A 22,499-nucleotide genomic window follows, 5' to 3' on the forward strand; every position below is an offset into this window, starting at 1 on the left:
TGAACATTAACCATTTCCTTTTGGTACAGTGACTCTGTGTATTCCTTCCATCTTCTCTTGATGCTTTCTGCATCATTCCATAATTTGCCCAGAGAATCTTTCAATAATGAAAGTCAAGGCTTGATTTTTTTCTTAAGTTCCCCCAGCTTGAGAAATGCTGAGTGTGTTCTTCTGTTTTGGTTTTCTAATTCCAGATCTTCGCACATTTTGTTGTAATAATTGGCTTTATCTTCTCAAGCTGATCCTTGAAATTTTCTGTTCAGCTCTTGTAACTCCTCATCATTTATTCCATTTGCTTTAGCATCTCTATGCTGGAGAGCAAGTTTCAGTGTCTCTTCTGACATACATTTTGACCTTTTCCTTCTTTCTTGTTTTCTTAACGACTTTTTGCTTTCTTCATGTATGATGTTCTTGATGTCATCCCATGACTTTTCTGGTCTTTGGTCTTCAGTGTTTAATGTTTCAAATCTGTTGTTCAGATGATCTCTAAATTCAGGTGGAGTATATTCAAGGTCATATTTGGGCTCTCATGGACTTGTTTTCATTTCCTTCAGCTTCAGTTTGAATTTGCATATGAGTATTTGATGGTCTACAGTGTTCAATATAGTGAGAAAAGGTTGCACCTCTAAGGAAACATCCTTTCAATTGACTGGTTGCTCATAGTACATTTCATCATGTGAGATTACTACATCTTAACTGACAAATCACTGAGAATCCTGGCTCAGTCAAGTTGACACAAAACCTTAATTATCACAGCCCCAAGCACACTCTGGTGGCGGTGGCACCCTTCTACTAAGATCTCCCTATATTCTGGCCCTACAGGGTACCTTCCTCTCCTACTAGTTCTAACACAACTGTGCAGCTTCTTGTACTAGGGGTCCACAGACATCTGGGGCCCTGATCGGTGGAAAGGTGCATTGTTTCCTTGCAGCAGAGATCATTCCCTCAGAATCCATTACTATGAACACTGTTTACTTTTATGGTTTGTGAAGGAAGAAGTCTCAGGGCCTGTCATCAAGCTGAGCAATAAAAGCTGTCAAATATTGGAATCTTATCCATACCTCCTCTCTCTCTTTGGGCCAGAACTGTAGATATCTTGTTCAACAGCAGCATCTGAAGCTTTGACCAGAGGATGGGACAAAATAAAAGGGGCCACAGTACATCAGGCTGCTGAAGGCACCCAACCCAAACTCTGACCACACCTGTTGTGAAACCAGACCAAATGGGCATCAATACACTTTGGTCTTGAAAGCCAAAGGCATCTATGACTTGAACAAAGACAATCAGAGCCTGTGGTGGCCTCAGCATGAGACTACAAGAGGATAGAAAGATGACACAGAACCATCAGAAATCCCTTTCCCCATAACCTTGCATAATCCCTTTCCCCATAACCTTATCCTAGCTGACAGGAGCCTCAGCTAAAGGGAGTCACACTAGCTCAGTGATGGAGGAGATTGAAGTACTAGCCCACTTGTCAGAGGGATGGAGCATCCCAGAATAGGAGGGTGGTCACTCAATTACACATAACCTTCTTCCCGGAAGGTCAGCACTGATGCCACTGGTACCCCTGAGGCACCAGGAAGAAGGAAAGCCTTGGGACAAGTGCCTATCAGTACAGGTCTTCTGGTCCTTATCTGCTCAATCAAAGGCTTGAGGGAAACAACCACCACTGAGATCCATACAACCCAGAAGGCAGGAGGCTGACTGCACCAAGAGGAACATGGAATGGCTCTCTGCCTAGGAGCTTGAAAACCACATGGTTTTACTATGCTGTGAATGATAAATTGAAGAGGAATGGTGTTGCAATCATCATCAAAAAGAACATGTCAAGATCAGTCATGAGGTAAAATACTGTCTGTGATAGGATAATATCCATGCACCTAAAGGGAAGACAAATTAATACCACTATTTTTCAAATTTACACACCAGCCACTAAAACCAGTGAGGATGAAATAGAAGAATTCTACCAACTTCAATCTGAAATGGATCAAACATGCAATCAAGATGTATTGATAGCACTTTAAGACTGAAATTTAAAGGGAACACATGAGCAGGCATGTAAGCTTGCTAGCAACCACATTGGTCTGCTGGTGAGTAGAAGAAGGGGAAAGGCAGCAATGAAGAAATGAGCTGAGTTCTACATGTTTCATAGACTCCTGTTAACCTGGACATGAAAGAGAGAAGAGGAAGGGCTGGTTGGTCCAAAGTGTGGTGAGACCTGGGGACACATGAGTCCATGGACAAGGACATAGCCATGGAGGACTAGATATGTGAGTGAAGAATCCAGCTGATATTAAGTGAGGGGAGATGCACAAGAACGCCCAAACTTGAAGATAATACCCGTTTGACCTAGCTTCGATGGCTTGATTATCAGAACTCAACTAGAGGATGCTTTAAAAAAAAAAAAAATCTTTTATAATGGAAACGAGTGTAAATTGCTACAGCTTGATGCACTTGACTTATACGTATGGATGTAGTAGCTCAAAATACCAAAAGAGAAGGAAGGAGCCTTCACATCAAGTAACAATGCTATTCCCTCTGTATACAGGGTAGATAGGGACAGGTAATTAAATATTGGCTACCTAAAATGAGGGGGTGTAAAAGGCACAAAGTGACTGGCTTACAAGTTTTTAAGAAGGAGTTTAGTTTAAGAGTGTGCAGGGGAAGATAAAGTCCCCACTGAATAGTTTTCATCTTGTCTAGATGGGTCAGGTGAAAAGATATGGGGATAAGATTCTTATGATTCAAAAGTGAGTAACTGTTAGCATGACTAATTGTGACTGTCACAATTGTAATGGTAGAAGTTTTGTAACAAAAATGGGGGAGTAACTAATTTTACAGTCCAGAAGGGAGAAGAACACAAGCAGAATTCAGGACCCTATTCAGAGAAGCAGTGACACCAGAGATGAAGGCAGAGATGGGGATATGGAGAGAAAGGAGCAGCTGAAGACTCTAGATACATGGAAAGAGAGGGGCTGAGAGCTGGTGGCCTGGAGGCAGGCTTTCAGAATGTGCCCTTTGGTGGTTTCAATTATTATATATGCCTGAGTGTTGTTGGTTTTTTTTTAATAATAATTATAGCTAAAATGAATAGAGAAAATTTCTGTTAACTGATGGTACATGGAGGAGATTATAATCATTGTAATGAAACAAGGTGTATGATTTGTTGAATGTAAAACTGATGATCTGCCCTGTAGATATTCACTCAAATCACAATTAAAAAAAAAAAAAAGATATGTTGATAATCACTGGCAATTGGAATGCAAAGATTGGAAACAAAGAGGAAGGATCAGTAGTTGGAAAATACAGCCTTGGTGACAGAAATGATGCTGGAGATCACATGATAGAATTCTGAAAAACCAATGAGCTGTTTAATTTTAAATACTTTTTTAAAACAGCATAAGAGATGACTATACATATGGACCTCACCAGATGGAATACACAGAAATCAAGTTGACTACATTTGTGTTAGCTTTTTTTTTTTATGTTTTATTGTGAATTATGTGATAGCTTACGTAGGAGAACATTAGTTTTACATTCATCCTATCGTGTATCATTTCATTGCCATGGTTACCATCCCCTCCATGCATCATCAACCAACCAAAAGGTATACCCTGCAAGCCTGCCCCCACCCCTTCACTGTGTGTAAGTTTTGGTAGGTCATGTTTATCTAAAAATGTATCCAACTCCTCTAAGTTTTCAAATTTGTTGGAGTACAACTCTTCATAGTATTCTGTTGTTTTCCTTTTGATTTCCTTTGGTTCTGTTGTGACATCGCCCATGTGGTTTCTAATGCATGTTATGTGTGTCTTCTCCCTCTTTTCTTTTGTTAGGTTTGCCAATGGTTGTCAATTTTGTTAATCTTTTCAAAGAACCAGCTTCTTGTCCTGTTGATTCTTCCTATAGTTTTTCTGTTTTCTATCTCATTTATTTCTGCTCTAATCTTTATTATTTTTCTTTTGGTGGCTGTAGGTTCCCTCTGTTGGTCTGTTTCTAATTGTTGTAGATGCTGTGTTAATGTGTTAATTTTGGATCTTTTTGGATGTATGCGTTTATTGCAATAAGTTGTCCTCTCGGCACTGCTTTCACCGTGTCCCAAAGATTTTGGTATGTTGTGTTTTCATTCTCATTTGTTTCTAGGAAATTTGTGAATTCACGTTTAATTTCTTTTACTACCCAGTCACTTTTCAGCAGTGTGTTATTCAGTTTCCATGTATTTGACTTGATTTCCTTGGTCTTCCTATTGTTCATTTCTAATTTGATAGCATTGTGGTCTGAGAAGATGCTTTGTAGTACTTTGATATTTGTAGATTTATGGAGATTTGTTTTGTGGCCTAAGATATGATCTGTTCTGGAGAATGTTCCATGTGCACTGGAAAAGAATGTGTATTGTGCTGTTGTTGGGTTGAATGCTCTGTACACATCTATGAGATCCAGTTGGCACACAGTTCTTCTGTGTCTGTGTCAAGTTTCTTTCTGGTTGTTCTATCCATTTTTGAAAGTGGTGTATTAAAATCACCCACTATTATTGTAGATTCATCTATTTCTTTCTTCAAATCTATTAGAGTTTGCTTTATACATTTTGGACCTCTTTCATTGGGAGCATAGATATTTATTATGGTTATGTCATCTTGTTCACTTGTCCCTTTAATCATGAGATAATGCCCATCTTTATCCTTTATGCTGGTTTTTGCCTTAAAGTTTATTTTATCAAAGATTAGTACTGCCACTCCTGTTCTTTTTTTATTGCAATTAGCTTGGTATGTTTTTTTTTCCATCCTTTGACTTTTACTGGTTTTGTCTGTGTGTGTGAGGTGTGTCTCTTGCAGACAGCATATTGAAGGATCTTGTTTTCTTATCCATTCCACCACTCTCCGTCTCTTAACAGGTGCATTTAATCTATTTACATTCAGTGTAATTATCAATAGGTATGGATTAATTGCTGCCATTATGTTTGGGGTTTTTTTGTGGTGTTGCTGCTTTCTTTGTTCTTCCTTTGTTGAGTTCATGCTTTTTGTGTTCTTTCTTGTGAGTTTCCTCATAATTTTAATGTTTCTATGTTCTTCTTGGATTTTCATTCTCTTGGTATGTTGTGAAGTGTTAATTTTCTTTGAGGTTGCCTTATAGTCCATTAACTTTTCTCTCCATTTAGAGCAGTCTATTTTTTCCTGTAATCTACCTGACCTTCTCACCATCTGGAGCTCTGTCCCTATGTGCTTTCCTTCTTTTACATTGTAATTGTGTTGATCATTGACTGGCCTCCCAGATTCTCTGAGTTTGTTCTGATAGTTTTGTTCTGTTCTCGACTCTTACTTCTGCCAAATGACTTCTGGGAAGTGCTGCCACATATGTCAATCTCTGGTTGTTGTCTGTTCTTGTTGGTTCTCAGTTCACAGAACTCCCTTTAGGATACTTTGTAGCAGAGGGTTGGCTTTGGCATAATCCCTTAGTTTCTGTTTATCCTGGAGTGTTTTGATTACACTGTCATATTTGATTGACAGCTTTGCTGGATAAAGGATTCTCGGTTGGCAATTTTTTTCTTTCAGGGTTTTATATATGTCTCCCCATTGCCTTCTTGCTTGCATGGTTTCTTCTGAGAGAGCCAAGCTTAATCTGACTTGCTTGCCTTTGTATGTAACACTTCTCTCTTCCATAGCTGTTTTCAGGACTGTCTCCTTATCTTTGATTTTGGAGAGCTTGATTATGATATGTCTCGGTGAATTTTTTTTGGGGGGTCAATCCTTCCTGGGATTCGTTGAGCTTCTTGAATGTTTATCTTTTCATTTTTCAGGATGTTAAGAGAAATTTTCTTCCAGCAGTTCTTCAACTATTTCCTCTGTGGACTTGTATGATTCTTCTTGTTCTGGAATGCTGATAATTCTTAAGTTATTCCTCTTCATGGTGTCCAACATGAATCTTAGACCTTCTTCAGATTTTTTTTAATCCTTTTTTCTGTTTGCTCTTCTATCTTAGTGGTATTGAGAAATTTGTCTTACAGCTCACTGGTTCTGCCTTCCATCTCTTCTATTCTATTCCTTTGCCCTTTCATAGTATTGTCTGTTTCTGATATTCTATTATTGATCGTTTGGACCTCTTTCTGTAGGTTTTGAGTTGTTTCCAGTGCTGTATCTATCTTATTTGGTTGTTCCTATAGCGCTTTCCTGACTTCTTCCTTATTTTTCTCAACTCCATTGTAAAGTGTTTTGAAACATTTTATGATCATTTTTCTGAATTCCTTCTCAAGCATTTCCAAGGCCTGCCCTCCTTTCAGAATGGAGTCCAGGTCTACCTTTAGGTCATTTGTATCAGACATTTTATCTTGTTTCTGGACATGTGCTGGTATGGTCATCTGCTTTTGCTTCTTGGATATGTTTAGTGTTTATCGGTGGCCTTAATACTAAATTGAGTATGTGTTTTGGTATTTTTATGCTGATTGCTTCCAGGTAGATGTGATCAAGATGTGGGCTTCCCTTTTCACTCTTCTTATTGCTTAACTCAGAGTAACTTTCAGAGGTGTTATCTGCCTCCCTGGTATATGGCAGTTGGCATTGGTTCTTGCCTGGTTTTGGTGTTTTATAGAGTGTGGTTGTAGTTTGACTATATGGCAGCAGTTGCTGTCTCTTCTTGGGTAATATAGGGAGAGAAAGAATCCCCCAAAGGTAGAAGGGGGAACATACAACAGCAAAACAGGACCAGCACACACAAAAGAAGAAAAAGAAAATAAATACCAAAAAAGCAACAACAACAACAAAAAGACAAAACTAGACTGAATAGTGTAGTCTATAATTGCAGAAAAGAGAGAGGAGGAAGAGAAAAGAAAATCTATAGCCTAATATGAGTATGACTTTAATGTCCTCTCTTCAGCTTCTTGCCTTCAAAGCTGCCTGAGGGATTTCAAGATGCCACCGTTGGTTGTTATGCTGTACCTCAGGATTTAATTTAATTTTCAACCTGTTTTGTTTTTAAAACTCTCTTTCTCTCTCTACACCCCTGTCCTTGCCTTTCCTGGGTTTAGATATTTAAAAAAAAAAACAGTTCAGTGCCAGCTCTTGGGGCTGAGAGTATCTGAGCGCATTCATGGCAGAAGAACCCACCAGTGGTGAGGGTGGGGGGTTATCCACTCGCTCAGGCATCCCCTCTAGTCACCAGCATGGAGGTGCACAAGCAGTGGAGGGGGTAGGCAATGAACAAATACCAAAAAAAAAAAAAATCAGAACAAAACAAAACCGACAAAGTGTATTGTCCACCTTTGCTCTGAGGTTCCCATGGCATTGTACCGTGGTGTGTCTACTCCCCCACTTTTACTTGCCATTTGGTTTCACCTAAGTTGTCAGCTAGGGGCCGCCAAACCTGGCAGTTTCAAAAGTACAGGAATTCTTACTTTTGCTACAAGTTCCACTAGCTGTAAGTCTTCAAACCTTTCAAATATACCTACCTCTGTGTTTCTGAGTTTTGGAGCTCTGCCCTGGATCTGCTTTGTCTGTGGTATTGCTGGCAGCAAACTTCACTGCACCTCCACCCTAGCAGCCATCAAGCCCCGCCTCTCATGTTTTCTTTTTAGGGACAAGAAAACATTTCCAGTGCTAAAACATGTTCCCTGATATTCAGCCCCAAAACTAGACACAAGAACATGGGACTCTGGTAAAACTTTCCCTGTGTCCTGAGCAATCTTCACACTAATTTCAAAAACTCAGTTACTTCTATTGGAATCTGAAGTCACTCAGTATTGCCAAGCCAAGGTAATAAAGAAAGCCTGCTGGGCAGTTTTGTTCTTAGTAATTGATGCAGCTTTCTCTGCAAACAGAGACAAAATAGGCACACATTATCTGCCAGGTGCTGAGATGAGAAGGCCACCATGGATGCCCTCAGGGATACACAATACCTGTAGGTAATCCTCACTTCGGTACCAGGCTCATCTTGCTCCCAGATCAAAGCAATGCTTTCTGGGGACTTCAGAACATGTTGGTCCAAGCAGTTCACTGCACAAAAACAAAAGGTTTTATCAACATTAAACATGTTATTTTTAGCATAAAATTAGTGCAGTATCTTGTTTGCTGTGACTTGCTTGACCCTCCACTGAGGAGGACCCTTCCCTCATCAGTGGTAAGATTTTCTAACTCCTTGTAAGAAAGGTGGGTGTTAGACCTGTGAAAACAAGGGTGATCACTTAAAAGAAATTCTCTAAGAGGGGCACCATGATCCCGTAGATATTCTGAAGCAGTCCTTTCTGGCCACATTAGCATCACTCAGAACTTTCAAAAGTGTCAAGGTCATGTCACCCCAAAGACTCCAACTCTACTGGCCTAGGGTTGGATCTAGGCCTCATTATTTTAAAAGCTCACTGTTTCTAATCTACAGCCAGGGTTGGGCACCATGGCCAGATTGCTTGAAAGAAGCCTTAACACAAACAGGATGCTCCTGGTTTTAGTACTTCTGTTTGTGTCTTTCATTTTGTGATAAGATTTAATTATCCTCCATTTCGTGATGAAACCAAAACCACTGCCCTTGACTCTATTCCAACTCATTGGGATGCTAAATACGGCTCCTGAGACTACATCTTTATGGGAGCAGACTGTCTCAACTTTCTCCCATGAAGCAACCATGATAAGTCTTGTAAATCCTAAATTCCATAAATGATATTGGAGTCTTGATGTAGCACTGTTGAGTAATCACTGGACTGCCTACTACAAGTTCGGCAGTTCAGAGTCACCATCTGCTCCTTGGAAATCCTCTACTGAGTCACTATGAGTCACAAATGACTCAACAGTATTTAACAACAATATATGAGGGTGAGTAAAATACTATCTGTGTTCTGGCTAGAATTTATTTTTATCAACTTTTACAAAAGACAAATGCATCATTTTCCAACACACTCTCCTTACATCTGTCAACAAGCTTTTGCAGTCCATCATTTAAAAATGTTTTAGACTGAGCTGTGTCATAAATGCACCACTCTCTTCACTTCTTCATCTGAGGTAAATCTTTGTCCTCAAAGTGCTGTTCTAAGGGGACCAAACAGGTGAAAGTCTGATGGAGCAAGATCAGGACTATAAGGAGGATGCTTTAATACCTCAAAACAAAGTTTTTGCAAAGTGTCAACAGTCTGGGCAGAAGTATCAGACATGCATTGGCATGCAAGATCACAATGCCCTTAGATAGCAGTCCTCTGTTTTTAATCCAAAGTTTAGGCTTCAGCTCTTCAGTGAGCATCTCACTGTAATGAGTACCGTTGACTGTTGACCATTTTTCCTGATAGTGTTCCAATACTGCCCCAGGAAACTATAAGCATCAATGTTCTGGCTGATGATTGATTTTTGCAATTTTTCTTGATTGGTGATTGAGGATGTTTTCATTCCATACCTCATCACCAGTAACTTTTTTTTTTTTTTTTTTTTAAGAAACTCTTACTTCATTTGAGTAAAAAACAAAATCTGAGTCCAAATTTTGTTTGTAAATGCTTTTGTTTATGTTCTTCTGTGAATTGTTTTCATACTCTTCTCACACAAATTTTTCAAAACCCACGTGTGTTGTGGATTATATCATAGGTGGAGCCATGGCTAATATGCAAATGATGTGCCACACAATCCACTGTCACTTGATTTCATGTGCAGTCTCAATGCTGTCATCAACTGTGAACGGGCATTTTAATTTAACTAGTGTGCGACTAACAGTTGATTCACCCTCGTATGTTATCAAGACAGGATTAGAGTGGATTGTATTTTGAATCACAACCTTACAAGAGGATGTGACTCAAATTCCAGTTTTACTTAGATCACCACCCTTACTCAAATTCTGGTACCTTCCATGAACTTTCATTTGCCCAAAATTAATCTTGCTCCATGGAGTGGAAAGGAAATCAACATCAAAGATCCAAGTTCTTTCTCAGGTATATAACCAACAACACTACAAATCAGCTTCTACCACAAGAAGTGAAACAACATGGAAAATTCCTTCCTGGTTTTATGAAAGACTGCCCTCCTATTACCCAAGCTGAAATCACATGACTTGCCTACCAAAACAGAAGTTCAGTTTTGCCCTTAATAATAAACCTGAGGATTAGTAGGATCAGGATCATGTTCTTTACACCTTTGATTTCAAAATGAGCTTAAATCTAACTTGATAAGGTCAGAACTCCTTTCAACACTCATACTGATGTTTTTCACTACTGAGTTCCTCAAAGGTGACTCCACATCTGTGTGAAACATGGGTACAGCTTTAAGGCCAGCGGCCTATTGCCCACCTAGTGTTTTAGTCCTCCTTCCAATTTCCTGATCTCAACAAAACAAGCACTATATTGAATAAGTCCATGGCAACCCATCTCCATATATGGGCTCACGCACTCCCATGCCACACCCTCAATTTCACTTTAGTAACCAATTTGGAACCAACCATCCAAGCTCTTTCCTGACCTCCCCTGAGTTATGGCAACTGCTGACCTCCCAGGGGGAACTGTTCACTCCTGGCAGGGGAGGAGGTCCCTTCCCATTGTTGTTAAGTGCTGTTGAGTCAGTTCCAACCCATGGCGACCTTGTATTGGGTTTCCAAGGAGCAACTGGTGAGCTTGAACCACCGACCTTGTAATTCAAATGGCTTTGCAGTCTGGTGCATTAAGCCACAGTGCCACACCAGGACACCTAGCTGCACTCAAATTGCTCTCTGCTCCCTATGCACTATGGAGAAATCTGCTCACCCAAAAGTCTACTGATACATCCTTCATGCCCACCTTCCCAACAACACACTTCTCCACCCGTGACTGTGATATCCACAGCTGTGACTGAGCTCTGAAACCTCATGTATCTGTTTGGTCTCTGTTCCCCACCACAATGAACCATGGAGTGTCTCCAGGGATCATTCCAAAGTGGGGAACCTAGAGGTGGATGTTGTTGCTGTTGTTAGGTGCCTTTCAGGTCAGTTTCAATTCATAGTGACTTTACGCACAACAGAACAAAGCACTGCCCGATCCTGCACCATTCTCACAATTTTTATGGTTGAGCACATTGATGCTGCCACTTTGCCAATCCATCTACTTGGCGGTCTTCTTCTTTTTCACTGACTCTCCACTTTACCTAACATGATGTCCTTCTCTGAGGACTAATCCTTCCTGATAACATGTCTCAAATATGAAAGATGAAGTTCTACCATCCTGGCTTCTAAGTGGCATTCTGGCTGTATTTCTTACAAACAGATTTGTTTGTTTTTTTCGTGGTCCATGTACTTTTAACATTTTTCTCCAACATCATATATCAAATGCATCAGTTCTATGGCCAACCTTCACATGCATATGAAACAACTGAAAAGACCATGGCTTGGGACAGGCACTCTTTAGTCCTCCAACTGCTATCTTTGCTCTTGAACACTTTAAAGAGGTCTTGTGCAGCAGATTTGCATAATGCAATACATAGTTTGATTTCTTGACTGTTGCTTCCATGAGTGTTGATTTTTCTAGGGAAAAATGAAGTCTTTGACAATGTCAATCTTTTTTACATTTATCATGATGTGACTTACTGGTCCATTTGTGAATATTTTTGTTTTCTTTATATTGAGGTGCAACTCATGCTGAAGACTGATCTTTGATCTTAATCAGCAAGTATTTTAAATCTTCTTCACTTTCAGTGAGCAAGATTGTGCCATCTACATATCATAGGTTGTTAATGAGTTTTCCTCTATTCCTTGTTGTTGTTGTTGTTAAGTGCCGTTGAGTCGGTTCCGACCCATAGCGACCCTGTAACAGGGTTTCCGAGGGTGTAAATCTTTACAGGAGTAGAAAGCCTCATCTTTCTCCCGCGGAGCGGCTGGTAGTTTCGAACCGCTGACCTTAAGGTTCGCAGCCCAATTCGTAACCACTACGCTACCAGAGCTCCTTTCTATTCCTAATATCACATTTTTTTTACATATAATCCAGTTTCTCGGATTATTTGCTCACCTTACAGGTTGAATAAGTATGGTGAAAACATACAACCCTGATGCACACCTTTCCTGATTTTAAACCATTCAGTATCCACTTGCTCTATTCTAGTGACTACCTCTTAGACTATGTACAGGTTTATCATGAGCACAATTAAGTGTTCTAGAATACCCATTCAGCACAATGGTGTCCAGAGCTTGTCATGAGCCACACAGTGGAAAAGCACAAGTAAACATCTTTCTAGTATTATCTACTTTCAGCCAAGATACATCTGATGTCAGCAATGATATCTCTAGTTCCATGTCCTCTTCTGAATCTGACTTGAGTTTCTGGCAGTTGATGTGCTGTTGCAGCCATTTTTAAATTATCTTTAGCAAAATTTTATTTGCATGTGATATTAATTTTATTCATTTGATGATTTTTACATTGGGTCACTTCTTTAAAATAGGCACAAATATAGATCTCTTCCAATCAGTTGAGCACATAGCTGTCTTCCAAATTTCTTGGCATAGTTGAGTATCTCCAGTGTTGTATCAGTTTGTTGAAAGATTTCCATTTGTATTCCAACAATTCTCTGAGCCTTGTTCTTTACCAATGTCTTCAATGCACCTTGGACTTCTTTATTTAGTATCATTGACTCTTGATCAGATAAAGTGGGTGAGTTATAGCAGAAGACTGCATGACCCTGAGCCTACAGGACTCAACTCTGGAGTCAGGGTGGTGCCAGCCAAACTGGAGCTTGGGGAGGCTCTCCTGCTTGGCCTCACAGGGAAGTATGGCAGACCCAGCTTCAGAGGTCTCTTAATGGTCCTGTCAGGCATTTGCTAAAGATGTTAACTAGACTAAAAGAGATGGTCAGGCATGCAAGTTCAGACTCCTCTGACACTCAGGATAGCCTGAGCCTTCCTTGGGCATTGGTGGCTCAGGACCATTCCTGTCACCTCCGCATTTCCCACACACATGGTCATCCCAACATACTCTGGGCACATTTAATATTTTCCTGGCCTCTGGAAAACAGACAATATAGTTAGGGAATGGGGAAGTGACTAGAGGGATCCCAGTACCTGTGTCCAGGGTCCAGGCTGAGCCCTCAATGTTGTACTCAAGTGTTGCTTCCTGGCTAGTCTGGCACCTCATCTCTCGAGACCCCTTGTCATGGACTGAATTGTGTCTGTCAATTTGTCTAGGCCATGATTCTCAGTATTGTATGGTTGTCTATCATTTGTGATAGTATGTAATTATCCTCCATTTTGTGATAAAAACCTAAGCCAAACCACTGCCACCAAATCTATTCCACTCATGTTGTTGTTAAGTGATGTTAAGTCAGTTCTGACCCATAGCAACCATGTATAGGGCTTCCAAGGAGCAGCTGGTGAGTTTGAACCTCCAACCTTGCAGTTCAAACTGACTTTGCAGTCTAGTGCATTAACCCCCAGCACCATCCAACTCATAGTGACATATATATATATAGGTTTCTGAGGCTGTAAATCTTTATGGGTAGAGACAGTCTAATCTTCTCCCATGGAGTGACCATTTTGTGATGTACATTGTATATGCTAACCTGTACATATGTTATTAAGGCAGGAATAGAGTTGACTGTATCTTGAATCATAATCTTTCAAGAGGATGTGACTCAGTCCCACTTTTACTCAAGACACCACCCTTATTCAAGTACTCAAGTCATGGCCTTACTCAAGCCACCACCCTTCCTAATCACACCTTGGCTTGATTCACAACTTTATCTTATAAGAGAATAAAGAATAAAGCATCTAGTATATGGAAAAGGCCTGTCAACCACCAAGAAAGAAGTGACAAAAGCAGAGTGCATACTTTGGACCCAGGGTCACCACAATGAGAAATTCCTAGATATATGGGGTAAAAGAGCTGCCATGACACATGATGCTCTCTAATAAACTAGGAAACAGAAGTTGAAGAGATACAGACTTTACTTCAGAGTTCACAGAGAAAGAAAGCCTTTTCCTAGAGCCAACACCCTGAATTTGTTTTTAGCCTTCTAAATTTCAAGAGAATAAATGTCTGTTTATTAAAGCCATCCACTTGTGATACTTATGTTACAACAACACTAGATAACTAAGACATCTCTGCTCCAGCTGACTGGCTGTCCTCTCTTCATCCCCTGTGTGTTATTCACTCATGCTAATGCCAACTACCATGCCAACCACTCTTCAAGTCCACCCAAAGGTAAAAAATGTCCAGCACCCACGGTGCAGCCCAGTGCTTATTCTATATCAAAACAATACAAACTCATTGCCATCACATCAATTCCTACTTATTCTGTCACCTCTGTGTATGTGTACGTGTGTTTGTGAGTGAAAATATCATGGCTTGGGTTGGGGGCACCTTAGTCCTCAAACTAATATCTTTGCTGTTTAACACTTTAAAAAGTTTTTTTGCATCAAATTTGCTGAAAGTAATATGTCATTTGACTTCTTGACCATTGCTTCCATGAGTATTGATTTAGGTCCAAACAAAATGAAGTCTTTGACAACTTCAATCTTTTCTCCATTTATCATGATGCTATTTATTAGACCAGTCGTAAGGACTTTCAATTTCTTTACTTTGGGGTACAATGCATATTGAAGGCTGTAATCTTTGAAGACAATACAAAGCCTGAAAACAGGTCCAGATGAACAATACTAATTTTTTTTCTAAAAAGGAAAAGAACCACATGATCATATCAATTGATGCAGAAAAGGCATTTGACAAAATCCAATATCCATTCCTGATAAAAGTACTCAACAAAGCAGTAATTGAAGGGAAATTCATCAACATAATAAAGAGCATATATACAAAACCAACAGCCAACATCACTCTCAATGGAGAGAAACTGAGAGCATCTCTTTGTGAACTGGAACCAGACAAGGATGCCCTTTATCACCACTCCTACTCAATATTGTTTTGGAAATCTTAGCTAGAGCTAAGAGGCTAGATAGGGAAATTAAAGGCATCCAAATTGACAAAGAGGAAGTAAAATTCTCTCTATTTTCAGATGATAAGATCCTATATATAGAAACTCCAAAGACTAAAAAAGAAGACAAGATAGATCATTTGGACATACTAAAAATTAGAAATTTATATGCATCAAAAGATATCACAAAAAGAGTAAAAAGGGAGCCCACAGAATGGGAAAAAATCTTTTGCAATGACATCTCAGACAAGGGACTAATTTCTAAAATATATAGGAAACTACAAGAAAAAGACAAATAACCCAATTATTAAATGGGCACAGGACATAAACAGACACTTCACCAAGGAGAAGATGAGGGCATCCAACAAACATATGAAGAAATGTTCATGATCACTAGCCATTGTTGTTAAGTGCCTGACCCAAGCCATGGTATTTTCAATAACCTCATATGCATGCGAAAGTTGGGCAGTGAATAAGGAGGACCATAGAAGAATTGATGTTTTTGAGTTATGGTGTTGGAGGAGAATATTGAAAGTGCCATGAGCTGCCAAAAGAACCAATAGATCCGTTTTGAAAAAAGTGCAGCCAGAGTGCTCCTTGGAGGCCAAGATGGCCAAACTTCATCTCCCATACTTTGGACATATTGTCAGGAGGGACCAGTCGCTGGAGAAGGATATCATATTTGGTAAGGTGGAAGGTCAGAGAAAAAGAGGAAGACCCTCAATGAGATGGATTAGCCAAGTGGCAGCATCAATGGATTCAAGCGTGGCAACGGTAGTGAGGTTGGCCCAGGATTGGGCAGTGTTTCGTTCTTTTGTGCATAAGGTCGCTATGGGTTGGTACCAACTCGATGGCACCTAACAACAACAACAACAACCTATCTTTAAAAAAATTTTTTTTTTTAATTTTTTTTCTTATGACTCAGAACCATTGCTACTTTATGTCATTTTGGTAACAATTTCATCTTTAATTACTTTTTCAAATATTTATTATTTTCTGATGTTAACTAATACTGCATAAAAATTGGAAGATTCAGAGAAATACTCATATGAGTAGGATTAGTAAGATTCTTGAGATACATGATACGTTCATGTATTTTATTGCAATGTTCTATGAATTTTTACAAAGTTAAAAAAAAGTATATTCAATTATGTTAATGTTAACATATACTTAACAGCTATCTAATGGCCTGAAGTCTTGCCAGATGTAAATATAATTGATGCTATTTTTGTTCTGTTGTGCAGAGTGGCTATGAGTCAGAACCGACTTGATGGCACATAACAACAACAATATTGCATTAATGTATTAAACACTTTAACCATTTCTATACTGTTGAATGTTTAGATTGTTTCCTATTTGTGTGTGTGTGTTAATATTCAAACTATGACAAGCAGGTTTAAACCAAAGGTAGGGTATATGATCTACTTATGCAATGTACAAGCATGAAAAGTGTAACAGAAGGGTTGTTCTTCCCTCCTTGTTTATTTGTATCAGATCCCTTTATTGTTTACATATATTTTTGCATCTGTGCCATTTTCAGAAGCTTTATTTGTCTCACTTACTTTTTTGGTTTGGATAATGCTTAAATATAAAAATCCATCTGTGAAGCATGTTGTATATTCACATTGGAGGCTGAAAACCCATTTTTAATTACAACTTTATTCAGAAAAAAGAAGTTGGGACACCTTCTACCTCAGTGAAATTTCTAGGGGTCCAAAGATGTGAGGCATATTGAGATATTCCTAGTAAAGTGAAGAATAAATTATTGCATCTAGTCCCTTCCAGATCTGTGTTGGAAGAAGTGCGGCCAGAGAGCTCCTTGGAGGCCAGGATGGCCAAACTTCGTCTCTCATACTTTGGACATATTGTCAGGAGGGACCAGTCACTGGAGAAGGACATCATGTTTGGTAAGGTGGAGGGTCAGAGAAAAAGAGGACACGCCCCAGTGAGATGGATTAGCAAAGTGGCAGCATCAATGGGCTCAAGCGTAGCAACAATTGTGAGGTTGGCCCAGGATCAGGCAGTGTTTCGTTCTGTTGTGCATAGGGTCACTATGAGTCGGTATTGACTCGATGGCACCTAACAACAACAAAGTCCCTTCCATAAGTAAAAAGGACCTCTTTGAATGTTGGAGGCAACATACCCTTCATTTAGGTGTGCTACTCTGGCTTACTTATCAAGTCACTCAAAAAGCAGCTAGTTTTGAGTGGGACCCAGGTTCAGGTTACTGTGCAAGCCCATCTGTCACATGAGTGAGCTATATGATCCCTCTGACCCAGTGGTACTTCAAATGTCAGTGGCAGAAAGAGATGCAGTTTGGAGTCTTTAGCAGATCTCTATTGGTGATTCCTGGTGTGGCACTGTGAGTTAATGAGCCAGACTTCAAGGTCAGTTTGAACTGCAAGGTTGGCTGTTCAAGCACACCAGCTGCTTCTTGGAAACCCTATACAGGGTCACTATGGGTCAGAACCAACTCGATGCATTAACAACAACAATAATTGGTGATTCACAGTGTAGATCCTTAGGATTTTGGATCTAAGTTCTAGCATCTTCTGCAGGTAAATATTCTCTTTTAAGATATAGCTTTTGGCTTGTTACTGGGTCTTAGTAGAGACTGAATACCTAACTACAGACCATCAAGTTGCCATGCAGCCTGAGATGCTGTCATGAACTGAATATTGAATTATGAACAGAGTCATAAAGTTGGACATGCACAGCCGCACTTCATCATTAAATGGAAATGGTATATATGAGACCAGGCTAGAGCAGAACCTGATGGCACAAGTAAGTTAGATGAAGAAGTAGCCCAAATGCCCATAGTCTCCACCCCTCTCATGCTACCTTCCCTCTCCTAGTCTATGCCTATGGACTCCTGGGAAGTTCCCTATGAACAGTTGACTAAGAAAAAAATCCATGCTAGTTTACAAATGGTTCTGTATGATATGCATATACCATTCAAAAGTGAACAGCAGGAACAATAGAGTCCCTTTTTGGGACTTCTCTGAATGACAATGGTAAAGGGAAATCTTCCTAATGGGCAGAAATGCAAGCAGTGTACCTGGTGTCCTAATATGGCACTGAAGGATAAACACCAGACTGCAAGCTCAGTTTGAAGTACAAAGTGGGCAGTTCAAACTCACCAGCTGCTCCTCAGAAACCCTATACAGGGTCCCTATGAGTCAAAACTGACTCACTCGAGGGTACTTAATAACCTGGTTGTTCATTTTCCTTAGAAGAAATGGACAGGTGTGTGACTATATACTGATTCACAGGCTGTGGCCAATGGTTTAGTTGTATAGTCACTGAGTTGGAAGGACCATGATTGAAAATCTGATAACAAAGCTGTGTGGGAAAGAAGAATGTGGCTAGACCTCTCTGATGGGCCAAAACATGTGAAGACATTTTTGTTTCATGGGAATGCTCACCAAAGGGTTACCAAGGCAGAGGAGAATGTTAACAGGGAATGGGGTGACACGTTCTGTGGATAACAGTCATCTTTTTCCCCAAGCCTCTCCTGTTATTGCCCAATGGGCTCATGATCAATGTGGCCATGGTGGCAGGGGTGGAGATTATGCCTGGGCTCAGCAGTATCTACTTCCACTCACCATAGCTGACTTGGCTACAGCCATAACAGAGTGCCCAATCTGTCAGCAGCAGAAACTAACACTGAGTCTGTAATAGGAAACTATTCCCCAGAGAGATCACCCAGCAACCTGGTGGTAAGTTGATTACATCAGACTAATTCCATTGTGGAAAGGACAGTATTTTGCTCTTACTGGACTAAACGCTTACTTTAGATACGGATTTACTTTTCCTGCACACAATGCTTCTGCCAAAACTACCATCTATGGAACTACAGAACGCCTTATCCACCATCCTGGTATTCCACACAGCATTGCCTTAGATCAAGGAACTCATTTCAAAGCAAATGAAGAGTAGTGTGGGCCCACGTTCATGGAATTCACTGGTCTTACCATGTTCCCTGTCATCCTGAAGTAACTGACTTAAAAAAATCAGTAAGATGGCCTTCTAAAGACACAATTATGGTGCTAGCTATGTGACAATACCTTGCAGGTTAAAGTCAATGTTCTTTAAGAGGCTGTATATGCTCTAAACCATCATAAAATATGTGGTGCTATTTCTCCAATAGCCAGGATTTTCCTGTCCTGTGATGTTATGCTCTTCAGGTCTGGAGGTCTTAGTTCTAAAGTGAGGAATACTCCCACCTGCCATCACAGCATTGATTCCATTAAATGGGAAGTGGAAAATGTGTGCCAGCCATTTTAGGCTTCTCATGTCTCTGAATCAACAGGACAAGAAGGGAGTTACTGTATCTGGTGGTGTGACTTATCCTGATTGCCAAGAGGAAATGGGATCAACATTACATAAAGAAGGTTAAAAGAGTATGTCTCTTTTTAGGAGATTCCTTCGCATGTCTCTTAGTACTACCGTACCCTGTGATAAAAGTCAATGGAAAATTATGGAAATACAATTTGTACATGACTACTAATGGCCCAGATCCTTGAGGAATGAAGGTTTAGGTCACACCACCAGGTAAAGAACTATGGCCAGCTGAAGTGCTTGCAAAGGGCAAAGGGATGAATGAATGAATAGTGGAAGAAGGGAGCACAAAATACCAGCTATGATCACATGACCAGTTGCAGACATAAGGATTGTAATTGCTTTATTTCCTTCTTATATAAATGCATCAAGTATTTTGTTTTGCTCACTTATAAGATGTAAATCTTACAAGCACTAGTGTGGTTGCACATGTGCTAGCTGTAACATGTTAGATGCCAGTATAACTTTAGCATTGTCTTTAGAGGTTTTGAACAAGTTGACAAGGGGTAGATGGATAGTTAAGATTGTGTGTTAACTTGGCAGGGCCAGGATTCTTGGTGGTTAGGCAGTTAAAATGTCGTCATACCCCATGATGAGATCTAGCATAATAGCTACATTAGCATAATGTAATCATTTCCATGATGAGACTTGATATAAACAGCCAGGTAAGTGGAAGGAAACTTAATCAAAGGCGTGTCTTGCTTCCAGTATATCCAGATGCTATGATAAAACTTGCTTGCTTTTTCCTGGGTCTGGATCCTACATCTGGCTTATCATCTGACCTCTGGTTCTTTGGACTTGAGCTACGGACCTACTTATGTTGCCTGTCAATACCAGAAGTTGTTAGCAGTCTGCCATCTTATCTGCTAAACTTGGATTTATTTGTCTCTGCATCCAGAAGTCTGCTATCTGACCTGCCAATCTTGGGTTCATTAGCTTCTGCAGCTATATGAGTCAGGCGAAACCTTCAGCCTGACCCATGAACTTAAAACTTGCCATCAACTACAACTCTATGTGAGACATTTTCTTAAGGTAAACCTCTATGTGTGTGTGTGTGTGTAATCATTTATCTTCTCTTCCATCCTAGCCACAGTGGCTTATCCAGTCTCCTACTAAATGGTGAAACAGATATTTGCAGTTGGTATTGAACTATTATGAATACAAAGTGAAGTGTAGGCACATACTGCTAGACAGGCTATGTGGTTGTTGTTGTTGTTATGTGCCATGGAGTCAGTTCCGACTCATAGCAACCCTTTCTCCCATGAAACAGCTGGTAGTTTCGAAATGCTGACCTTGCAGTTCACAGCCCGATTCGTAACCACTACGCTATCAGAGTATATATATATATATATATATTATTCTTGTTAAGTGCCATCAAGTCAGTTTCGACTCCAACACCTGACATCAGTGTCTGTATGCATTTAAGTGCACGTGAATGTGTGTGTGTGTATGTGAGTACAAGTGTGTCTGTGGTGTATGATGTTTGTGAGTACTCATGGTGAAGCCACTATGTGATATAAATCCCACATGAGGTACTGACTCTCCCCATAGAGTCTCTAGTGTTATTCCCAGTGTAACAGCCTATGATGCAAGAGTGTCCACGGCTAATAATAAGCAGGCTTCAGGGTTTTCTTTTGCTTCAGTACACAAAAAAGTTTACAAACACTCATACACTGTGGGTGGAATTGTAAAATGGTAGTCGCCATAGAAAACAGTTGGGCAGTTATTCAAGAAGTTGGAATAGAACTACCATATGATCCAACAATCGAATCCCAGGTGTACACCCAGAAGTAATGAAGGCAAGAATACAAAGAGAAACCTGTATACCATTGTTCATTGCTGCGTTTTTCTCAGTAGCCAAAAGGTGGACCTCAGGTGTCCATCAGCAGATGAATGGATAAACAATGTGGTATCTATACAGTAGACTATGGCACAGCAATAAAGAGAAATGAATCTTGAAAACATCATGCAAAGTCAGAAAATAAAGGACAAATATATGATCCCACCTATATGAAGTCTGGAGTCCTGGTGTGGAACTGTGGGTTAATGCACCAGATTGCAAAGTCGTTTGAATTGCAAGGTCAGCGGTTCAAGCTCACCAATTGCTCCTTGAAAACCCTATACGGGGTCACTATGGGTCGGAATCGACTCAACAACACTTAACAACAACAAAATATGAAGTCTACAATAAGCAAATGTATAGCAATCAGAGTTGTCTAGTGATAGCCAGGGGTGGGAAAGGAATGGAGATTTGGTGGTGGCAAAAGTGTGCCCAGAAGTTGGTTCTGACTTATATTGACCCTTTATAGAGTTTCTGAGGCTGTAAATATTTCCGGGAGCAGAAAGCCTCATTTTTCTTCTATAGAACCACTGGTTGTTGAGGTTAGCAGCCCCACTGGTAACCTCTATGCTGCCAGAGATTTAGTGATTTAAAAAAAAAAAAAAAATTGTATAAGTGTTAAAAGGAAAATTCCCTTTCCACTCCCAGAAACCTTTCCCCTTTTATCAAAAGCTTTATTTATTTATTTATTTATTTTCCAGGTGGGGTAGCATTTAAGGAACATACTATGAGGACATTTACAGTCCCAGAATAAACCTATCTTCCAGGCAACTAATCTGATCAAGGCGCTATCAACTGTGGTGTACATGCTACACATGCACTTTGTTTCTCTGACCAATGTGTGTTTGTGTACCTGTGTGTGTCTCAATCTGGTCCAATGTTAAAAATCGAGATTTTTTCACACTAAGATTATGGGTTTCTAGCTTCTCCTGAACAGTCAGCAAGTGAGGCTCACTCTTGAGGGAATTACGATGAAGGCCTCAGGAGGGCTCATCTTCTCACCCAGCTGCCTTATTGCTTTTATCAGCTACCTTGGAAGGACTAGATTTTTGTGACCAATTCAGTGGAATAAGGTGATAAGACTGGACAGGTCTGGAAATCCCTGACAACCTAGCTAAAAATTAACAATTTAAGACAACTAGGAAGGGTCCAACCCAGTCAGCAAGATGTATGAAAGGTCAGGCCTTTCAAGATGCATGGAAGAGAGAGGTAAGACCTGGTCCATTGGATGCATAGAGCGAGTCTCACAGGATGATGGGGAGAGGCCAGACCCAATCAGTACAAGTTCTGAAGGGGAAAGGGAGAGCTACTAATGGTGCACACTGATTTCTTTAGCATCTGGCTGCTTCAGGCATCACCTGAGAGAGGTAACAAATGCATATTCTCAGCCTCACTTAGACCTGCTGAATTAGAACACACACTGTGAGAAGACCCAGGAGATGTGTGTGTTCATATCTGAAAAAGGCTGTTTTAATTAACACTCT

General features: G+C 40.1%; 1 protein-coding gene across 1 annotated transcript in view; it reads right to left on the reverse strand.

Moving 5' to 3' along the window:
- Nucleotides 1–22,499, reverse strand: part of LOC102814015 (acetyl-coenzyme A synthetase 2-like, mitochondrial-like) — a 64,379-nt gene that overhangs the window by 38,493 nt on the left and 3,387 nt on the right. The window contains exon 2 of the mRNA XM_006860757.1: nucleotides 7,883–7,979. Within this exon, the coding sequence (XP_006860819.1) occupies nucleotides 7,883–7,979 (97 nt within the window). The remainder of the gene's footprint in view (nucleotides 1–7,882; nucleotides 7,980–22,499) is intronic.

The sequence above is a fragment of the Chrysochloris asiatica genome, unplaced genomic scaffold, assembly GCF_000296735.1.
Source record: "Chrysochloris asiatica unplaced genomic scaffold, ChrAsi1.0 scaffold00039, whole genome shotgun sequence".
NCBI lineage: Eukaryota > Metazoa > Chordata > Mammalia > Afrosoricida > Chrysochloridae > Chrysochloris > Chrysochloris asiatica.